This window comes from Rhincodon typus, chromosome 3, assembly GCF_021869965.1.
Source record: "Rhincodon typus isolate 14 chromosome 3, sRhiTyp1.1, whole genome shotgun sequence".
Lineage (NCBI taxonomy): Eukaryota > Metazoa > Chordata > Chondrichthyes > Orectolobiformes > Rhincodontidae > Rhincodon > Rhincodon typus.
The window spans coordinates 98,075,669-98,092,420 of NC_063334.1; the positions used below are offsets into that span (position 1 = coordinate 98,075,669).

The 16,752-nt window shown below is 40.5% G+C and overlaps 1 protein-coding gene across 1 annotated transcript in view; it reads left to right on the plus strand.

Moving 5' to 3' along the window:
* The window catches only part of sv2ca (synaptic vesicle glycoprotein 2Ca), a 179,537-nt gene that overhangs the window by 50,083 nt on the left and 112,702 nt on the right, over positions 1–16,752 (plus strand). The window contains exon 3 of the mRNA XM_048595034.1: positions 3,697–4,479. Coding sequence (XP_048450991.1) covers positions 3,909–4,479 — 571 coding nt within the window. The 5' untranslated portion in view covers positions 3,697–3,908. The remainder of the gene's footprint in view (positions 1–3,696; positions 4,480–16,752) is intronic.

Sequence of the window (16,752 nt, forward strand, 5' to 3'; positions counted from 1 at the left end):
TCCACTGCTGTACCCTCATTGATCACCTTCATCACCTCCTCAAAAAATTCAGTCAAGTTAGTAAGCCATGACCTACCTTGCACAAAATCATGCTGACTATCCCTAATTAGGATATGCTTTTTCTAAATGCACACAAATTCTATCCCTAAGAATTCCCTCCAAAAGCTTCCCAACCACCGATGTGAGAGTTACCGGTCTATGGTTTTCTGGATTATCCCTAGTTCCCTTCTTGAACAGAGGAACAACATTAGCTACTTGCCATTCCTCTGGAATCTTTCCAGTGGCTAATGAGGATACAAAGATCTTGGTCAAGAACCCTGCAATCTCCTCTCTTGCCTCTCTCAATAGCCTGGGATAGATACCATCAGGCCCTGGTGACTTATCCGCCTTAATGCTCTTCAAGAGACCCGACACCACTTCTTTCTTGATCTGAAAATGCTTTAGCATATTAGCATGCTATTAAAGTATGCTATCAATGATACTACTGTCAATGTCATAGAAAAATCATCTTTTCTTTAAAACCTAACTGGATAATCCATTTTAATAATTTGGATAGAAGAGCAGGTCAGTGTTTGGGTATCCTGTGATCCTTAATGTACATCTATTGTAATCTCCTAAAGTAAGGCACTTTGTTAGTCAATATTCCCTTTTTGGTTCAGAGGTTTGCTGTGGTTGCCAACAACTCAAAACTCCTGTATTATTGTTTGCACACTATACCTTTATTTGACACTCAAAAAGACTCAATAAGACTTATGCTAACAAGTCCATGTGTGCAAGATTGCCTTGGCTTGTCTGAGAATTGAGATGGAGAAACTATTCTTTTCTCTCCTTCTGGCCTTTGAGTAGTTGACAGCCAGCTAGTTATCGTGTTGAGACACAGTTCCTTATGTCTTGCACAGTGCTTGCTACCCAAACAATGAGCTCCATATAGGGCAAACCTGCCTTCTCAGAGCTCAGTGACTGGCCAGTTCTGTCTTGTTAACCTCATTAACCTTTTATTGATCATCTTCAATTGCTGGTTCTCTGGTTTCCAGCCCTCACATGACTAACAAGACAATAATCTCATCTCCGCCAACTTCTCAGTTTCCAAGGAACTAGCCCGTATGGCATGTTTATTATACAGTCTTGCAGGTTTTTGTCCATTCACTTCCTTTAACAATAGCACAGTTATGCCAGATTAATCAAAAACACAGAATTGAAATCAAAGTAGTAATTAATGATCTCTTAAACTTCAATTATTGCAAACAAACTACAATGTTTAAAAGTTGATAGGATTAGTTGAACTCCACACTACAGGTTCAGCATGTGACAACACCCACCACCGTCTTTAGATGCTTGTTTCTTTGCCTCAGTTATTTGTTATTTATGTACATTACTTCCCCCCCACTTCACCAGGTGTCATACCATTCATGGTGACAATGTGAAAAGGGTTGGGAGGGTGTCACTTACACTGTTAGAGAGATAGCAAGAACTGCAGATGCTGGAGTCAGTCAATACAGTGTAGAGCTGGAGGAACACAGCAGGTCAGGCAGCATTAGAGGAGCAGGAAACTCAACGTTTCAGGCCTGGACCCTTCATCAGGACTGGGGAGGGGAAAGGAAACTGGGGAATAAATAGACGGAAGAGGGATGGGGCTAGGAGTGGGGGGGAAGGCAGGTGGGATGGCGATATGTGGATGCAAGTAGGTGTAGTGGGGATTGATCAGTGGGAAGAGTAGGGCGGATAAGTGAGGAAGGAGATGGACAAGTAGTGCCAGGTCAAGGAGACAGGAATGAGAGGGAGGGTTGAAAATGAGATGAGGCCGGGGGTGGGGAGATGTTGAAACTGGTAAATTCTATGTTTAGGCCATTGAGCTGTAGGCTCCTGAGATGGAATATGAGGTGTTGTTCCTTCAGTTTGTGGGTGGTGTCATTTGTGGCACTGGAGGAGGCCCAGGACAGACATGTCAACCAGGGAGTGGGAGGGGGCATTAAAATGGTTAGCAAACGGAAGGTGTTGTTGATTATGGCGTACGGAGTGAAGGTGCTCCACAAATTGGTCACCGAGTCTGAGCTTGGTCTCACATTGGGAGCAATGGATGCATTAGACCAGGTTGGAGGATGTACAGGTGAATCCCTGTCAGATTTGGAAAGCTTGTCTTGGGCCTTGGATGGAGGTGAGAGGGGAGGTGTAGGGGCAGGTGAGGTTGTTGACTTGCTCGCCAAGCTGGCTTGTTCTCGTTCAGACGTTTCATCACCGTGCTAGGTGACATCATCAGTGGAGCCTCCGATGAAGCGATGTTGTTCTACTCCGCTTGGAATTTCTACTGTCCGGTCTGTTACGGTAAGTTAGTGTCATTTCCGGTTTTGATCCGTGTGGGTTTATATATGGGGTCCATATATGTTTGTACACATAGAATTGGACCCCATATACAAACCCATACTGGTCAAAACCGGAATTGACAGGATTCACAGTAACAGACCGGACAGTATAAATTCCAAGTGGAGTAGAATAACATCGCTTCATCGGAGGCTCCACTGATGATGTCACCTAGCACGGTGATGAAAGTCTGAACGAGAACAAGCCAGCTCGGTGAGCAAGTCAACAACCTCACCCACAACCCGAGCTACAGATCTTTGCCAAAACTGTAGGGGCAGGTGTGGCACTTCCTGCAGTTGCAGGGAAAGGTATCGGGGGGTGGTGGAGCTAGTGGGGAGTGTGGAGTGGACGAGGGAGTCGTGGAGTGAGCATCTCTACGAATGGCAGATAGGGGTGGGGAGGGAAATATCTCCTTGGTGGTGGGGTCAGATTGTAGGTGGCGGAAGTGTTGGAGAATGATACGCTGGATATGGAGGTTGGTGGAGTGGTATGTGAGGACCAGGGGGACTCTGTCTTTATTTTTGTTGAGGTAAGAGGTTTTGAGGGCAGAAGTGCGGGAAACGCAAGAGATGTAGTTGAGGGCATTTTTGGTCAACAGAGGGGGGCAGTTGCAGTCCTTCAAGGAGAAGGACATCTGAGATGTCTGGGATTGGAACATTTCATCTTGGGAGCAGATGTGGCAGAGGTGGACGAACTGGGAGTAGGGGAGCGCATTCTTCAGGAGGGTGGATGAGAGGGGGTTAGTCAAGGTAGAAAGCCAGCAAAGGTAGCCCATCTACCCTCCCCCAAACCCATCCCTCTTCCCTCTATTTATTTCCCAGCTCCCTTCCCCCTCCCCAGTCCTGATGAAGGGTCCCAACCCAAAACGTCGACTCTCCCTACTCCTCTGATGCTGCCTGAACTGCTGTGTTCCTCCAGCTCCACACTGTATCGTTATTTACACCGTTACCTTGAGGAACAGAGGCAAGAGGCACATGGGATCACAAACGCCTATAAAATTCCTTCCAGATTCCACACCTTCCTGAGTGGGAACTATACCTTGTTCCATCATTACCACTGGGTCAAAATCCTAGAACTCACATTCTAACAACACTGTGCGTGTCCTGCACAACGGGGACTGCAGTCATTCAAGCAAAGTACCTCACCCGTTCCTTGTGTAGCGTAATTAGTCATGGGCAATAAATGTTGGTCAAGCTAGTAATACCCATGTTCTGTGGAAAAAAATAAAACAAACCCTTAGTTTTCTGCTTGTTGAGATCTAATTTCCATTCAATCAGTTTAACTGTCATGGTGTTTGGTCAAATTCTTCATTTTTAACACATTTCTTTTGTTGTATAGGTCCCTGATGGTCAGAATATAGCAAAAACAAAATCATTAATCATTAGCTGTTAACACTGAAAACTCCGATGCCAAATTGCCAAGTTTTTTGAGCGTGTCAATAAAAAACTGAATGCCAGAAGCTCAAACCCAGGGTTCCAAATTTAGAAGGTGTTTTTTACATCCTGGTTCAGTCTGTTCATTGAAGAAAGGCATCTAGGATTGGGGAAACGATGGATGATACTTACAGGGACAGGACTATCCTGATGAGGGGTGCGAAAGACATTGCCCAGGAAGTTAAGAGGCAAACAGCGAAGAAAGCCAACAAAGGAGCAGATCACACACATGACGAATACAACCAGACATCTTATGCCAATTTTCAAAATGATGAACATTACAACTACCGTGGAGAGAGTTATGGAGAGGAACCTCATGAAGATGAAGGATCAAGTGATGCTACCGAAGGCCACGATGAAGAGGATGAAATCTATGAAGGTGAATACCAGGGAATCCCAGATATGGGCCAAAGGAAGGAAAACCAACTAGCCATAGGACAGCCTGTCTCAGATGAGTACAAGGATCGCGAGGAACTGGATGCTGAGAGGAGGGCTGATGAGGAGGAGCTGGCACAACAGTACGAGGTGATCATTCAGGAGTGTGGGCATGGCCGCTTCCAGTGGGCACTGTTCTTTGTGCTTGGATTGTCTCTCATGGCTGACGGTGTGGAGGTGTTTGTGGTGGGCTTTGTCCTGCCAAGTGCCGAAACAGATATGTGCGTAGAAAACTCCACTACAGGATGGCTGGGTGAGTAACTAAGTTGATTTGCATTCCTTATATTCTGTTCCTTCCTTTATCAAGAGCAAAGCTGTACTTCACTGTATTTTACAAACTCTTGTTCATTTTTTTTTCATTTTGACAATGCCATTCTCATTATTAAACTGTTTGACAAAAGTATACAAGAAAGTGTAAAATGTGATAGTACTTTTTGGTGAGAAATCCAACCATCAAAGAAAACTCAGAGAATATATTACATTGCTATAACTCGACAGGTGATTTCCTGCTACCATCTGGTTAAGTGATGTGCATTCATTTCTTTAAAAAAAACAGCCAAATGAAATTGTTGTTGAAGAAATATTTTGAATCTCTTTTAAACAGTGATCATTTTTGAGAGACTTTTGTAAGATATACAAAACTAAATGATGATCAAAGGGACAATTCCATGAGGCGCGGACAAGTTCAGTGTCCCCTTTCTAACAAATTGGACAGTGTTTTCAGAGTATATATGTTTGAAAAGAATTTCAACATTTAAAAATGAATTACTTCACATTGAGATAACATTTAGCTGTCGAGTGGATACATATGGCACCAATAGTTTTTATAAAACATATTTAAGGTATAAGACCAGGCTTACTGAGTAAATCAACGCAAGCTATGGTTGTACAAATTGCATTTGTCTCTTAATAATGGAAGGAGGCCATTTTCCACCATATAATGAGGAGAGAAAAGTTGCACTGTTAATACAGTGGAAAGATCCATTGATGGGGATAAGTGTAACCTTCTGCAAGAGCAGCTATCATACATAGGGATAAATCTGCTCAGAAAATCCGACCTACTAACTGTTCCGAGTTCGAATCATTTGATATTTTTGTTGAAGTATTGTCAGATAAATACTGGCTGTTATTACCATGCTAAATCTATACAGGAAATTATTTGGTAGGATCAGGTTGGCTTAGAAGTATTGCTGTAGTCCCCAAGACCAAAGGGTCTCTGTCCTACTCCAGTATTTGAGTTGCACTCTAGGCTGTCACTTGAATACAGAAGTGTCAAGATACTGCATTACTGGGGATACAATTTTTTGGATGAAACTTTAAACCAAAACTCAGACTGCTTGTTTTGATATATATTATATATGTTTATATAATATATATACAGATCTGATGACAATGTTTGAATATGACCCCGGCCAAGATTTATCCCTTGGCTATTATCACGAAGACACAATATCACATTGCTGTTCATGAAACCTTGCTGTGCACAAACTGAAACTGAACAGAAACCAAACTGTACTAGGTTTAGAAACGTAGAAACTATATTTTTAAGTTTTTAAGTCTATCTTATATTTCTATAATAATAATCCAAAAGGGAGAAAATTGTTTACTCATGGAATAATTGAATATGGAACTTGAAACCACATGGATTACTTAATGTGAATACAATAGATGCATAGATGATGTATATGGGGGAATGAGTAATAGAAGGACATACCTTTAGGAGTAAATGAATAGGAAGGGATGAAGCTTGTGTGAAATATCCATACAGGACAGACTAATTGGTCTCATTTGGTCCATGTTTATTCTGTAATTTCTGTGTAATTTACAATTTATATTGTTGTCTCAGGCTTGATACGCTATTTTGTGGCATCAACAACTTTTGCTCTTGATGCCTCCTTTTGGTAAATAGTGAATGGACACTGAATACAATGGTACTGAGGACTGAATTCTCAGGCAAACTATTTAGAATTGATAGCGGGAGCTACAATGCTGAGAGGGAGTCTGTGGCAGGGGTCGACTCAAAGAAGGCCACCCTTTGTTGAGTGGGCATGGCAACGGCATGACTCCGAGAGCTAGGGTTTTCCTCTCTCTTGACCTGGCAGAATAACAGCAGCTGTTACACATTTGAATGAGACATATTGGCAGATGAAAATGCACATGGAGGCCTAGACTGGAGTCATTGCCTACAGTTTCGAAAAAACAGCAATCTCTTGGGTCAGTTGTTCCCCTTCTGAACAGGGTCAGATTTCAAATTATGGCATGGTTGCTGCTGCCTTCTTAATGCAAAACTTAAATGACAACATATATTAATGTATCTCTTAAAATAAATGCATTGTCCAATCCAGTGTTGAAAATACATCTCACACAACAGACTGTAACATATCCAAGAGTCAAAGGCAATGTATTATAAAAGGAGGACAAAATGAAGCTGAACCAAGTTAGCACATATCAGACCCCATAAAAACCATTGGAATCCTAAAAATGTAAATATCTGGATTGGATTTAGACTAATTTCTACTATTTGTTCACAAGAGGATAGTTGGTCAAAGGTGTTGCATCAAGCCAGACCAACAAATATAGGTTATGATCCTGATGACAGCATCAAATTATCTTCTGATCTCAGAGGAGATCAGACACGACTACCAACTTTTTGTCACATTTATCTTGCCAACTTTATCCAGTTGTGGACTAGCAACTTCCATTTTGTTTGAAAGTAGACAAAATGTACACTTAGAAAATAAAGCCCAAGATTCCATAGTTTTTCACAAAACAATAAAGATACAAGCTGGAACATAATACGATTCATATACACCAAATCTCAGAATTAGTATATTAGCAAAGTTTACCACATGTTATGAACAACACCCGACAGCACACATTACACAGTGATTAAAATCAAAAAAGAGCCCATTGATTTTTCAGCAGTTCCAGCTCAGGCATTATTAGTCTACTGGACATGTCAAGTCTGTTTGTATCTCCACAGATGCTGCCAAACCTCCTGAGTTCCTCCAGCACTTCCTGCTTTAATTTTGGTCATGGATTGTCTTATGGAATGACTTATCCTACTCTAGTTGATCATACTCCTATCCTGAGGCCATGTCTTCCTGTCTTCCAGTACTATTCATGCACAACTCCAACTTTTCTTCGATAGCTAGGTTCACCAAGCTAGACCATTCCTTGAGCTTTTCCTGAAATCCCGACTTGGTCAGCTCTCTCAAACAGACATTACTTGTTGCTTTTCAATCCTTACTCTCAGCTGCATTCAGTGACAGCCATCTTCTTGCGAGCGATCATAACTTCCAAGACTTTTTCTAAACTGTGATTGCAGCATCTAGCTGGAATATTAGCCTTTATTGCAATAGGATTTGAGTACAGGAGTAGTGAAGTCTTGCTTCAGTTGTATATAAGCTGGCTTGGAGTGCACTTGGAGTACTGTCTTAGGTTTATCTCCTTATCTCAGGAAAATTATGATTGTCATTAAAGGAGTGCAACAAAAGTTCGCCAGACTGGTTTCCAGGATGGCAGCACTGTTCTGATTGATTGGGTAAACTGGCTGTATTCTCCAGAGTTTTGAAATGACATGTGATTTCTGTAAAACTTACAAAATACTTAAAGGGATAGACAAGGTAGATTCAGGTAAAATGTTTCTCCTGGCTGTGGAGTCTAGAACCATGAGGCAGAATTTAAAAATAAGGGGGATGCCACTTCAGTCTGAGATGAAGATGATTTTTTTTTACTCAGAGATTTGTGAACCTTTGGAGTTCTGTATTCTAGAGGGCTGTTGAATCTTAGTCTTTGAGTATGTTTAGGTAGAGATTGATGGATTTCTGATCACCAGTTTTGTACAGGAATGGAGTGGGTAAAAGACATTGAAGTGTTCAGTCACAGTTGTATTGAATAGTGGAGCAGGCTTGATGGACTGTTTGGACTACTCCTGTTCCTATGTTCCTATAAATATCTTCATAACTGAAGTGCCTCACCCTTGAAACCATTCTTGTAAATGTTTTCTGCACTGTCTCTAGAGCCATAACTAAAGTCTGGTGCTAAGAATTGAGTAGAATATTCCAGTTGAGGCCAAACTAGTTTTTTTTTCTAAAGTTTGGTCAAACTTCTTTTTTTACTGTATCCTCCTATTTACAACACCCAGAGCACTGTGTACAGTTTTGGTCTTTTTATTTAGAAAGAAGTATATAAATGCATTAGAAGCTGTTCAGCAGCCCTGGAACAGGAGTGGGGGTTATCTTATTGAAGGAAGGTTGGACAGGCTTAACTTGTAAACATTGGAAATTTGAAGAAAGATTGATTTTATTGTTGTCACCTGTACCAAGATACAGTGAAAAGTGTTTTGTGTGCTATACAGGAAGATCGTACCATACAAAGTGCATCAGGGTAGCAGAACAGAGTGGAGAATACAGTGTTACAGCCTCAGAGAAGGTGCAGAGAGAGATCAGAATTAACATTTGAGAGATCTGTGCAGACGTTTGATAACAGTCGGGGGAGAAGCTGTTCTTTAATCTATTTGTACACGTATTCAATATTTTATATCTTCTGCCCAATGGAAGCGGCGGCAGAGAGTATAACCGGCGTGGGTGGGATCTTTGATTATGTTGGTTGCTTTCCTGAGGCAGTGAGAAGTATAGATGGAGTCAATGGATGGAAGGCTGGTTTGCGTGATGGACTTGACTGTGTTCACAACTGTAGTTTCTTGTGGTCTTGGGAAGAGCAGTTGCCATACCACACTGTGACGTATCCAGATAGATGATCTTATTGGAACATGCAAGATCCTGAGGGAGTTTGACAGAGTGGGCGCTGAAATGAGTGCTTTTCCCATGCGAGGGCCTAAAACTAAGGAACAGAGGTTTAAATAGAGTGTTACTCATTTAAAATGGAGACAAGGAGATTTTTTTTCTCTGAAGGTTAAGAGTCTATGGAACTCTTCAGCACACAGCAGTGGATGCAAGGTCATTGAAAATATTTTTACCAAGGTGGTAGATAAATAATTGACTGTCAATGGAGACAGAAGTTATTAGGGGTAACTGGGAATGTGGAGTTGAAGCAGCAATGAGACCAACCATGATCTTCTTAAATGCTGCAACAGGCTCAAGGAGCTGAATGGCCTAATCCTGCTGCTAATAGTATTACTCAATATTCCTTGTTTAATGGTTTACTAAAGTTATGAAATTGTTATTAAGATTATTTTAGCACAAAATTTGCATTCTGTTTCGTTTACTTATTAAGATCCTATTTGCTGGGATGCTGTTACTGATGGGTTGTTTATTCATTTCTCTTGGCGTTATGATGGAAAATTAGAATAATGTCATCAAATGTTGCTTTTGGTTTTAAGGTAACTCAAGTACATTCTTGTAGAATGGTAGAAGATAAATTGAACATTAACACAGAGCCTTAGAACAGTGTCCAGAATTTGACACATCTATCTGCTAGGAAATACGACCTCATCTGGTTACTGGTTACACTGAATTTACAGTACAGAATTTGACCTCACTGGTCTATGCCAGTGCTTAGACTTCACATGAAGCTGCTCCTACTCTATTCACTTCATTCACACTATCAATACAATCATTCCACCCTGTCGACATATTCACCCTTTCAATAGACCCTTCAACATAACAGGAGAGGACAGAGCTTTAGACACCTGCAGCAACTTGCAAGATAGGGGCAGCACTTCCAATTATTGGGATCATCATCGCTGCTCTTATTTATCATGCCAGTCCTCCTCTGCCACCAGAGCACTGGAGTACCAAATAAAATAAAGGATTTCATATCTTTTTTGTACAATGGAATACCTATTGCTCTTTCACAAATTAAACGAGGGTCAGGCATCGGCACAGCACCCTTTTTTGCACATTTCATTTCTACCTCCAAATTGTTTTGTCTGTCTTTTTAATGTTGACTGTTAGTTCTTTCTCTCCTATTCCCTTTTTCAAAAGTTCAAATTGCTTTGATCACTTTGGGTCTCTCAAATGTTCCAACTTTTATTTCTCTTATGGCTGGCCTCTTATTTGAGGCCACAACCTTTTAACATGAACAGCGGCTTTCAAAAGTTCTGAACCTCCTCCCTTCCTCATCTGCACTGCCAACATGGTTATGTGAGAGGAGAATTATACTTGACTCATTTATTGAAGTTCATAGGGGAGTAAGGTTTAATATGTGATCATCACAGAGAAGTCCTTTGCATAGCTAGAACACTAAATACAGTAGTTTACAAAATAAATGGCAAAAGGCTAGCAATTTAGAGATTGTGAGTGCAAATCTCACCATTGCAAATGGGAAAATTAAGTTAATTAAATCAGGTAGTGTGCGTCATACAAAATAATTATCAAAGTGTTGTAAAAACCTACTTCCTTGCTAATGTCCTTCAGGGAAGTCGCCACCTCTAGTCAATCTGGTTTACATGTGACTCCTGTTCCTCGCTGCATGATTGAATCTTAATGCCCTCAGGTTAACTAGTGAAGGTCAGTGAATTCGCATGTTTACAGACATTTAAATATCTAACATGAAATTTGGTTAGGTTATAAGCTAAGGCTTGAGATTTTCTTTTTTGCATTGCACATGAATAGAATTATAAATACTGTGCTATTCAGCTGTTGGTATGAAGAATTCGGAACACTTTGCTGCATGTTGCTGTTTTAATGTGCAACGGAAAATACAGCTATAAGGAAAGAAATCCAGTAAGTCGATCAACAAGTATTAATCATTAGAGCTGACTTAAGGTCAAACAGAGGGTCAATAATTTTACTTTTACTGAAAAGAACATCCATTTAATGGAGCTGCTTCATGTTATTGGTGAGGTGAAGGGGTTAACTCAAGTGATATTATTGATCTCTGTTCCAATCTCAGGATCCCTGGAGTAGGTTTAATACTCTCATTTGGTAATGTACTTCCTTGATGTGGGATAACCACATCCATCAGCCTACTCAATGAAAGGATCAATTAGAGGCTTAAAACTAGTCATGCAAAGATTACTTCCTTTCTTTAGTAATTTACTTCACTGAACTCAAAGCAAAATTGTTTCTAGTGAATTATGCATAATTTGTAGCAAAGTAATAAAAATTGTTGTGAATGTTCTCTATATGAATGCTGATCTCGTGTGATTAATTGCTAAACCATGACAACTAATGTGATGACTAAGGTAAGGAGCAAAGTAGGGATCAAACTCTGTGCTGTTGGTGTTAATCTAATCCACATCCTAACTATCTAGCCAAGGAGCTAACCCACCCAACACCCCCGCCGCTATTACGACTGTGGCTAGCTAATCACAACACGTTATGACACTGTCCTCGACATGTCAACACAAACTTGAAGAGAAAACCAAAGAGCTGTGGATGCTGGAAATCAGAAACAAAAACAGAAATTGCTGGAAAATCTCAGCAGGTCTGGCAGTATCTGTGTAGAAAAAGCACTGTTAATATTTTGGGTCCAGTGACCCTTCTTCAAAACTTAAAGAACAGTTGTATCATCAACAGCCTTTTAAAAAAAATCTGTCGAAGATAATTCACATTTACCTTAACTCCCGTCATTGTGTTTGATTTTGTTAAAGAAGACATTCAGATGAAACGAAGGAGGAAGGGGATTGGAGTGCCTGCATTGAGTAATTGAGCCTGACAATCTGAGGGAGCTCAATTAACACAAGTGAAAGACCATAATCCTTAAAGTACACTCAAGTTAATAGCCAAGTCTGCTGATGTTAATTCATGAACCTTACAGTCAATCTAACTAAATCCTTTCAGTCAATATACCTTTTAGTAATGTCATCAGCTGTCACCATTCAACAATCTCAGGAGATGGACAGAAAGAAACAATATCAAAGTCAGTCGTAATTATTTTGTTTTAAATATGCACAGTACTAGATTTTGACTTCTTTTTAAAAAAATGAAAAAGCTGCTTATTTTTCAACTTAATTTATGGCCTGCCGCTGAAATTACATCATCTTTCAGAAAGAGTTTGTTAAACAGAAGTGAAAATTAGCCACTGATCATGTCTCTAATAATGATCCCTTCCTATTTCATAAGCTGTTAATGAGCAATTTACATGAGGTAAATATTTGGAGTTCAAAATGCAGTAGTTGCACAATGGTTAGTACCAGTTAAAACATCAGTTTAATTGACATTAGTTACATGTACAGCAAAAAACTACCCATGGAGAAGTACAGATTATGGAATGTGACCACCAAAAGTATAAATCAGGCCCTAACAGTAGTTTCTGAAAAATAAAAATGTTATCAATAGCACTTATTTATTTATACAGCATCTTTAACATGGAGAATAAAGATCAGAAGCACTTCAAGGAAGTTTGATCAGCGAAAGTATCTCTAAAGGAGATACAGGGTGTCCTCACTTAAAGCTAGTGTTGTGCTCCTAAAAATTGCGACATTTAGTGAAAAGATCTTAAGTGAAGCAATAGCAATCAATGTTAAAACTGGAGCTAGAAAAACTAAAACATTTCAGCTGTGCCCTCTACTACACTCTGTACAGTGACCCTCCGAGGGTGGACCCTGGCATCCACTGCCCTGAGGCTGTGCTGGGAGTCTATTGATCATTGGGCTCCAGGCTATCTGCTGGGTTCCCTGATTGTTCCTGGAGTTGACTGCGGCTCTTCTCTCTGGCCTTTGCTACCTTTGGGATCCACTCAGGCTAATGCTCAGTGGGGCTGTGTTTCCTGACTGGCCTTGGCCTTTGTCCCATTCCATCTGATTGGTGGGATGTCGGTTGTGGCTGGAGTCATTAGTAGTTTCTCCTTTCCTCTCTCTCTTTCTGTACTACAGGATTTCTGCATCACATCACAGGGCTAGCTCATTCATGTTAAATCATGAATAATACCTCTTCTAACTGTGGCCTGTCATTAAACAAGGGATAGCACTGGTGGCATCATCAATGGAGATTTCAGTTACACAGCTATGGATATTAGTCTCGCAGTTTTAATTGACTCATTGGAAACAAACTTTTTGAAAATTTATTCTTTCATTGAATCTGGATCCATACTATGAATTTCCTTCAGTTGTTGTAACACATGCAAATGTTTTCCCTCATTAAACTCACTACAGAAACAAACCAGGTTACAGCAAACCAAAATTAAATGCTTGAAATCTGCTTGCATGGTAAACACTTCACAGTATAAACATCTCAATTTGTCTGTTGTGTTTAGCAAGAAAAAACAGCACTAAGAGCAAGGGACAACATAGTGTGGAGTTGGAGGAACATGGCAGGTCAGGCAGCATTAGAGGAGCAGCAAAGTCGACGTTTCAGGTCGGGACCCTTCTTCAGAACTGGAGCTGCCATTCTTGCTATAATTAAGAGCAAGGGTTTTTTTTTGGTTCATGATACATTAAATTCAGTTTTAATATCTGCTTCAGTGATAGCCACTGTGGTTAGTGTGTTCTTTTGAGGCTGATCCACAATTTCCTTCATGGTTTGAGGTTGTTGTGTAGGTAGTGTGGATAATAACAACTTTCCATTGGAAGAGTTGTTCTACCAAAATGACCTTGGTGAATGGTTGATTCAACCAGTAAACAAAAACTAGTAAACAAAACTTGTCTTGGGTCTCGGCCTGAAACGTCTGCTTTCCTCCTCCTCTGATGCTGCTTGGCCTGCTGTGTTCATCCAGCTCTGCACTTTGTTATCTCAGATTCTCCAGCATCTGCAGTTCCTACTACTCTTGTCTTAAATTACTTTTAGCAGTGAAAGTTGTGCAACATCTTTTGGAGGTCCATTTACACGATATGAACAGCCTTGCTTCCATCCAGAACAAGAGCAGGTTAGATACTAGGCGTTTAGTGGTGAATAACTCACTAGAGCCTGATTATAAAGCACTAGTCAGCAAACTGCAGCAATAATCTAGACTTGCCTGGTTGGGTGCAACTATAACCACACTCAAGAAGCTTCACTGCAATTTAGGACAAATCAACCGTCTTGATGGCCGCCCAACATTCATTCCTCCACAACCAATGCATAGTGGCAACCATGTGTAGTAACTGGAAGATGCACTGCAGCAGCTCACCCAGGCTCCTTTGATAGTACCTACCAATCTACAACCTCTAGCACATAGAAGTGCAAGGACAGCATATACACGGAATTATTGCTACCTTAAAGTTCCTCTCCAAACCATGCACCATCCTGATTTGGAACTATATCGCTGTTATTTCATTGTTGCTAGGTCAAAACCCAAGAGCTGTTTTGCTAGTGGCACTGTGAATATACTTACACCACACAGACTTCAGCTTTGAGAAGATGGCCAACAATTGCCTTTTCAATGGTAATTCAGAGGGATGTTCAATAAATGCTGGTCTAAGCAGTGATGCCCATATTCTGTGAATTAGTCAATTTTCATAAAGACCTTGTTGGTTATTCCTTAAAAAACTTCAACAAATTAGTTCAATATTATTTTGCCTTTAATAAATTTGAGCTAGTTTTTCTAATTATGGAGTATTTTATGGAGTACAGCCAGGGAAAGTGCGAGGTTGTGCACTTTGGTAAGAAGAATAGAAGCATGGGCTATTTTTTAAATGGGGAGAAAATTCAGAAGTCTGAAGTGTGAAGAGACTTGGGAGTTCTAGTCCAGGATTCTCTCAAGGTAAACTTGCAGGTTGAGTCAGTAGTTAGGAAGGCAAATGCGATTTCAGCATTTATGTTGAGAGGACTGGAATATAAAAGCAGGGATGGACTTCTGATGCTCTGTAAGGGTCTGGACAGGCCACATGTGGAGTAGAATGCACAGTTTTGGGCCCCATATCTCAGGAAAGACGTATTGGGCCTGGAGCGGATTCAGAGGAGGTTCACGAGAATGGGCCCAGAAATGAAAAGCTTAACAAATGAAGAATGTTTGAGGACTCTGGGTCCATACTCGACGGAGTTTAGAAGGATGAGGAGGTATCTAATTGAAATTTACAGAATACTGAATGGCTTGGATTGAGTGGATGTTGGGAAGATGTTTCCATTGGTAGGAGAGACTAGGACGCGAGGGCACAGCCGTAGAGTAAAGAGAAGACTTTTTAGATCGGAGATAATGAAAAGCTTCTTCAGCCAGAGTGTGGTGAATCTACGGAATTCACTGCCACAGAAGGCTGTGGAGGCCAGGTCATCGAGTACATTTAAGATGGAGGTAGTTACGTTCTTAATTGTCAAGGGGATCAAGGGTTACAGGGAGAAAGCGGAAGAATGGGGTTGAGAAACTTGTCAGCCATGATTGAATGGTGGAGCAGACTCGATGGGCTGAATGGCTTAATTTCTGCTTTTGCATTTTACGGTCGTATGGTCTAATTAACCTATATTGCCCAAGTGTCCATTATGCCCTGGATTATCATTTCTAGAACCTTCGCAACTCAACCAAGAATAACCTAACTTGGCTGGTCTTTATTCCCTTTTTTGAACAAGGGTTTTGAATTTGTAATTATCCAATACTCTGCTCCAAAACTCAGTTTAAGGAAAATTGGAAAGTTACAGCCTGTACCTCCACAATTTCCACTATTGCTTCCCTCAGTATCCTTGAATGTGTCTTATCTATCCCTGGTGCCTTATCAACTTTGTGTGGCAGACCACTCCAATGTCTCCTCCTTACCAATCTTAAAGCCATAAAGTCTCTGAAATGCCTCCTCCTTCTCCAGGATGTGGAGAACATCTTCATCCTTAGCTAAAGACAGATGGAAAATATTAATTTAATTCTCAGCTGTGGTCTGACTCCATTGTATATATGCTTTTTGATCCACTTACTCTTATTACATTTTTGCTATTTCTATACCTATAAAAGGCTTTTTAGTTTTCCTTTCAAGTACCCTGTCAGTCTCTTTTCATATCCTGTCTTTACTTCTGATATTTGCTTTTTCAATCCCTCTCTGAAGTGTCCATATTTAGCTTATTCTTAATTGCATTATCTTTCTAACATCAGTCATAGGTACACTTTTTCTGATTCATCTTAATCTCTGACTCTTCCATTATCTAGGAAGCTCTGGATAACATGCCCTCCCTTTTCCCTTCATGGAAATATACCCTAAGTGTACTTGAATACTCTCTTCTTTAAAGGCAGTCTTTTGTCCATTTACAGTTTTGCCTGCTGAACTTTGAACCCGGTTTATGTGGGCCATATCCATTGGTACCCCATTGAAGTTGACTTTTGCTTATTTAATTATTCTCACTCCAGATTGTTCCTTGTCCTTGTGCTAATCTAAATTTTATTATTCAATGATCACTGTCCTTTAAATATTCCTCTGCTGACACTTGATCCACTTGGCCCACCTCATTCCCAAGAACCAGGTATGGCAGTGCGTACCTTGTCATTGGAAATATTCTGCTGAATAAAATTCTTTGAGACACACTCTAGGTTTGTGCTTTGTTTCTTTAAACCTCTGTGGAAAAGTCAGAGTGGCTTGTGTGACTATTTCAAAGGATAATTAAGAATGAAGCCTATTGCTGTGGGTCAGGAATCATATGTAGGCCAGAGCAGCTAAGGATGGCAGATTTCCTTCCTAAAAGGCATTAATAAATCAGGTTTGTGGCAGGCCAAGCAGCATCATAGG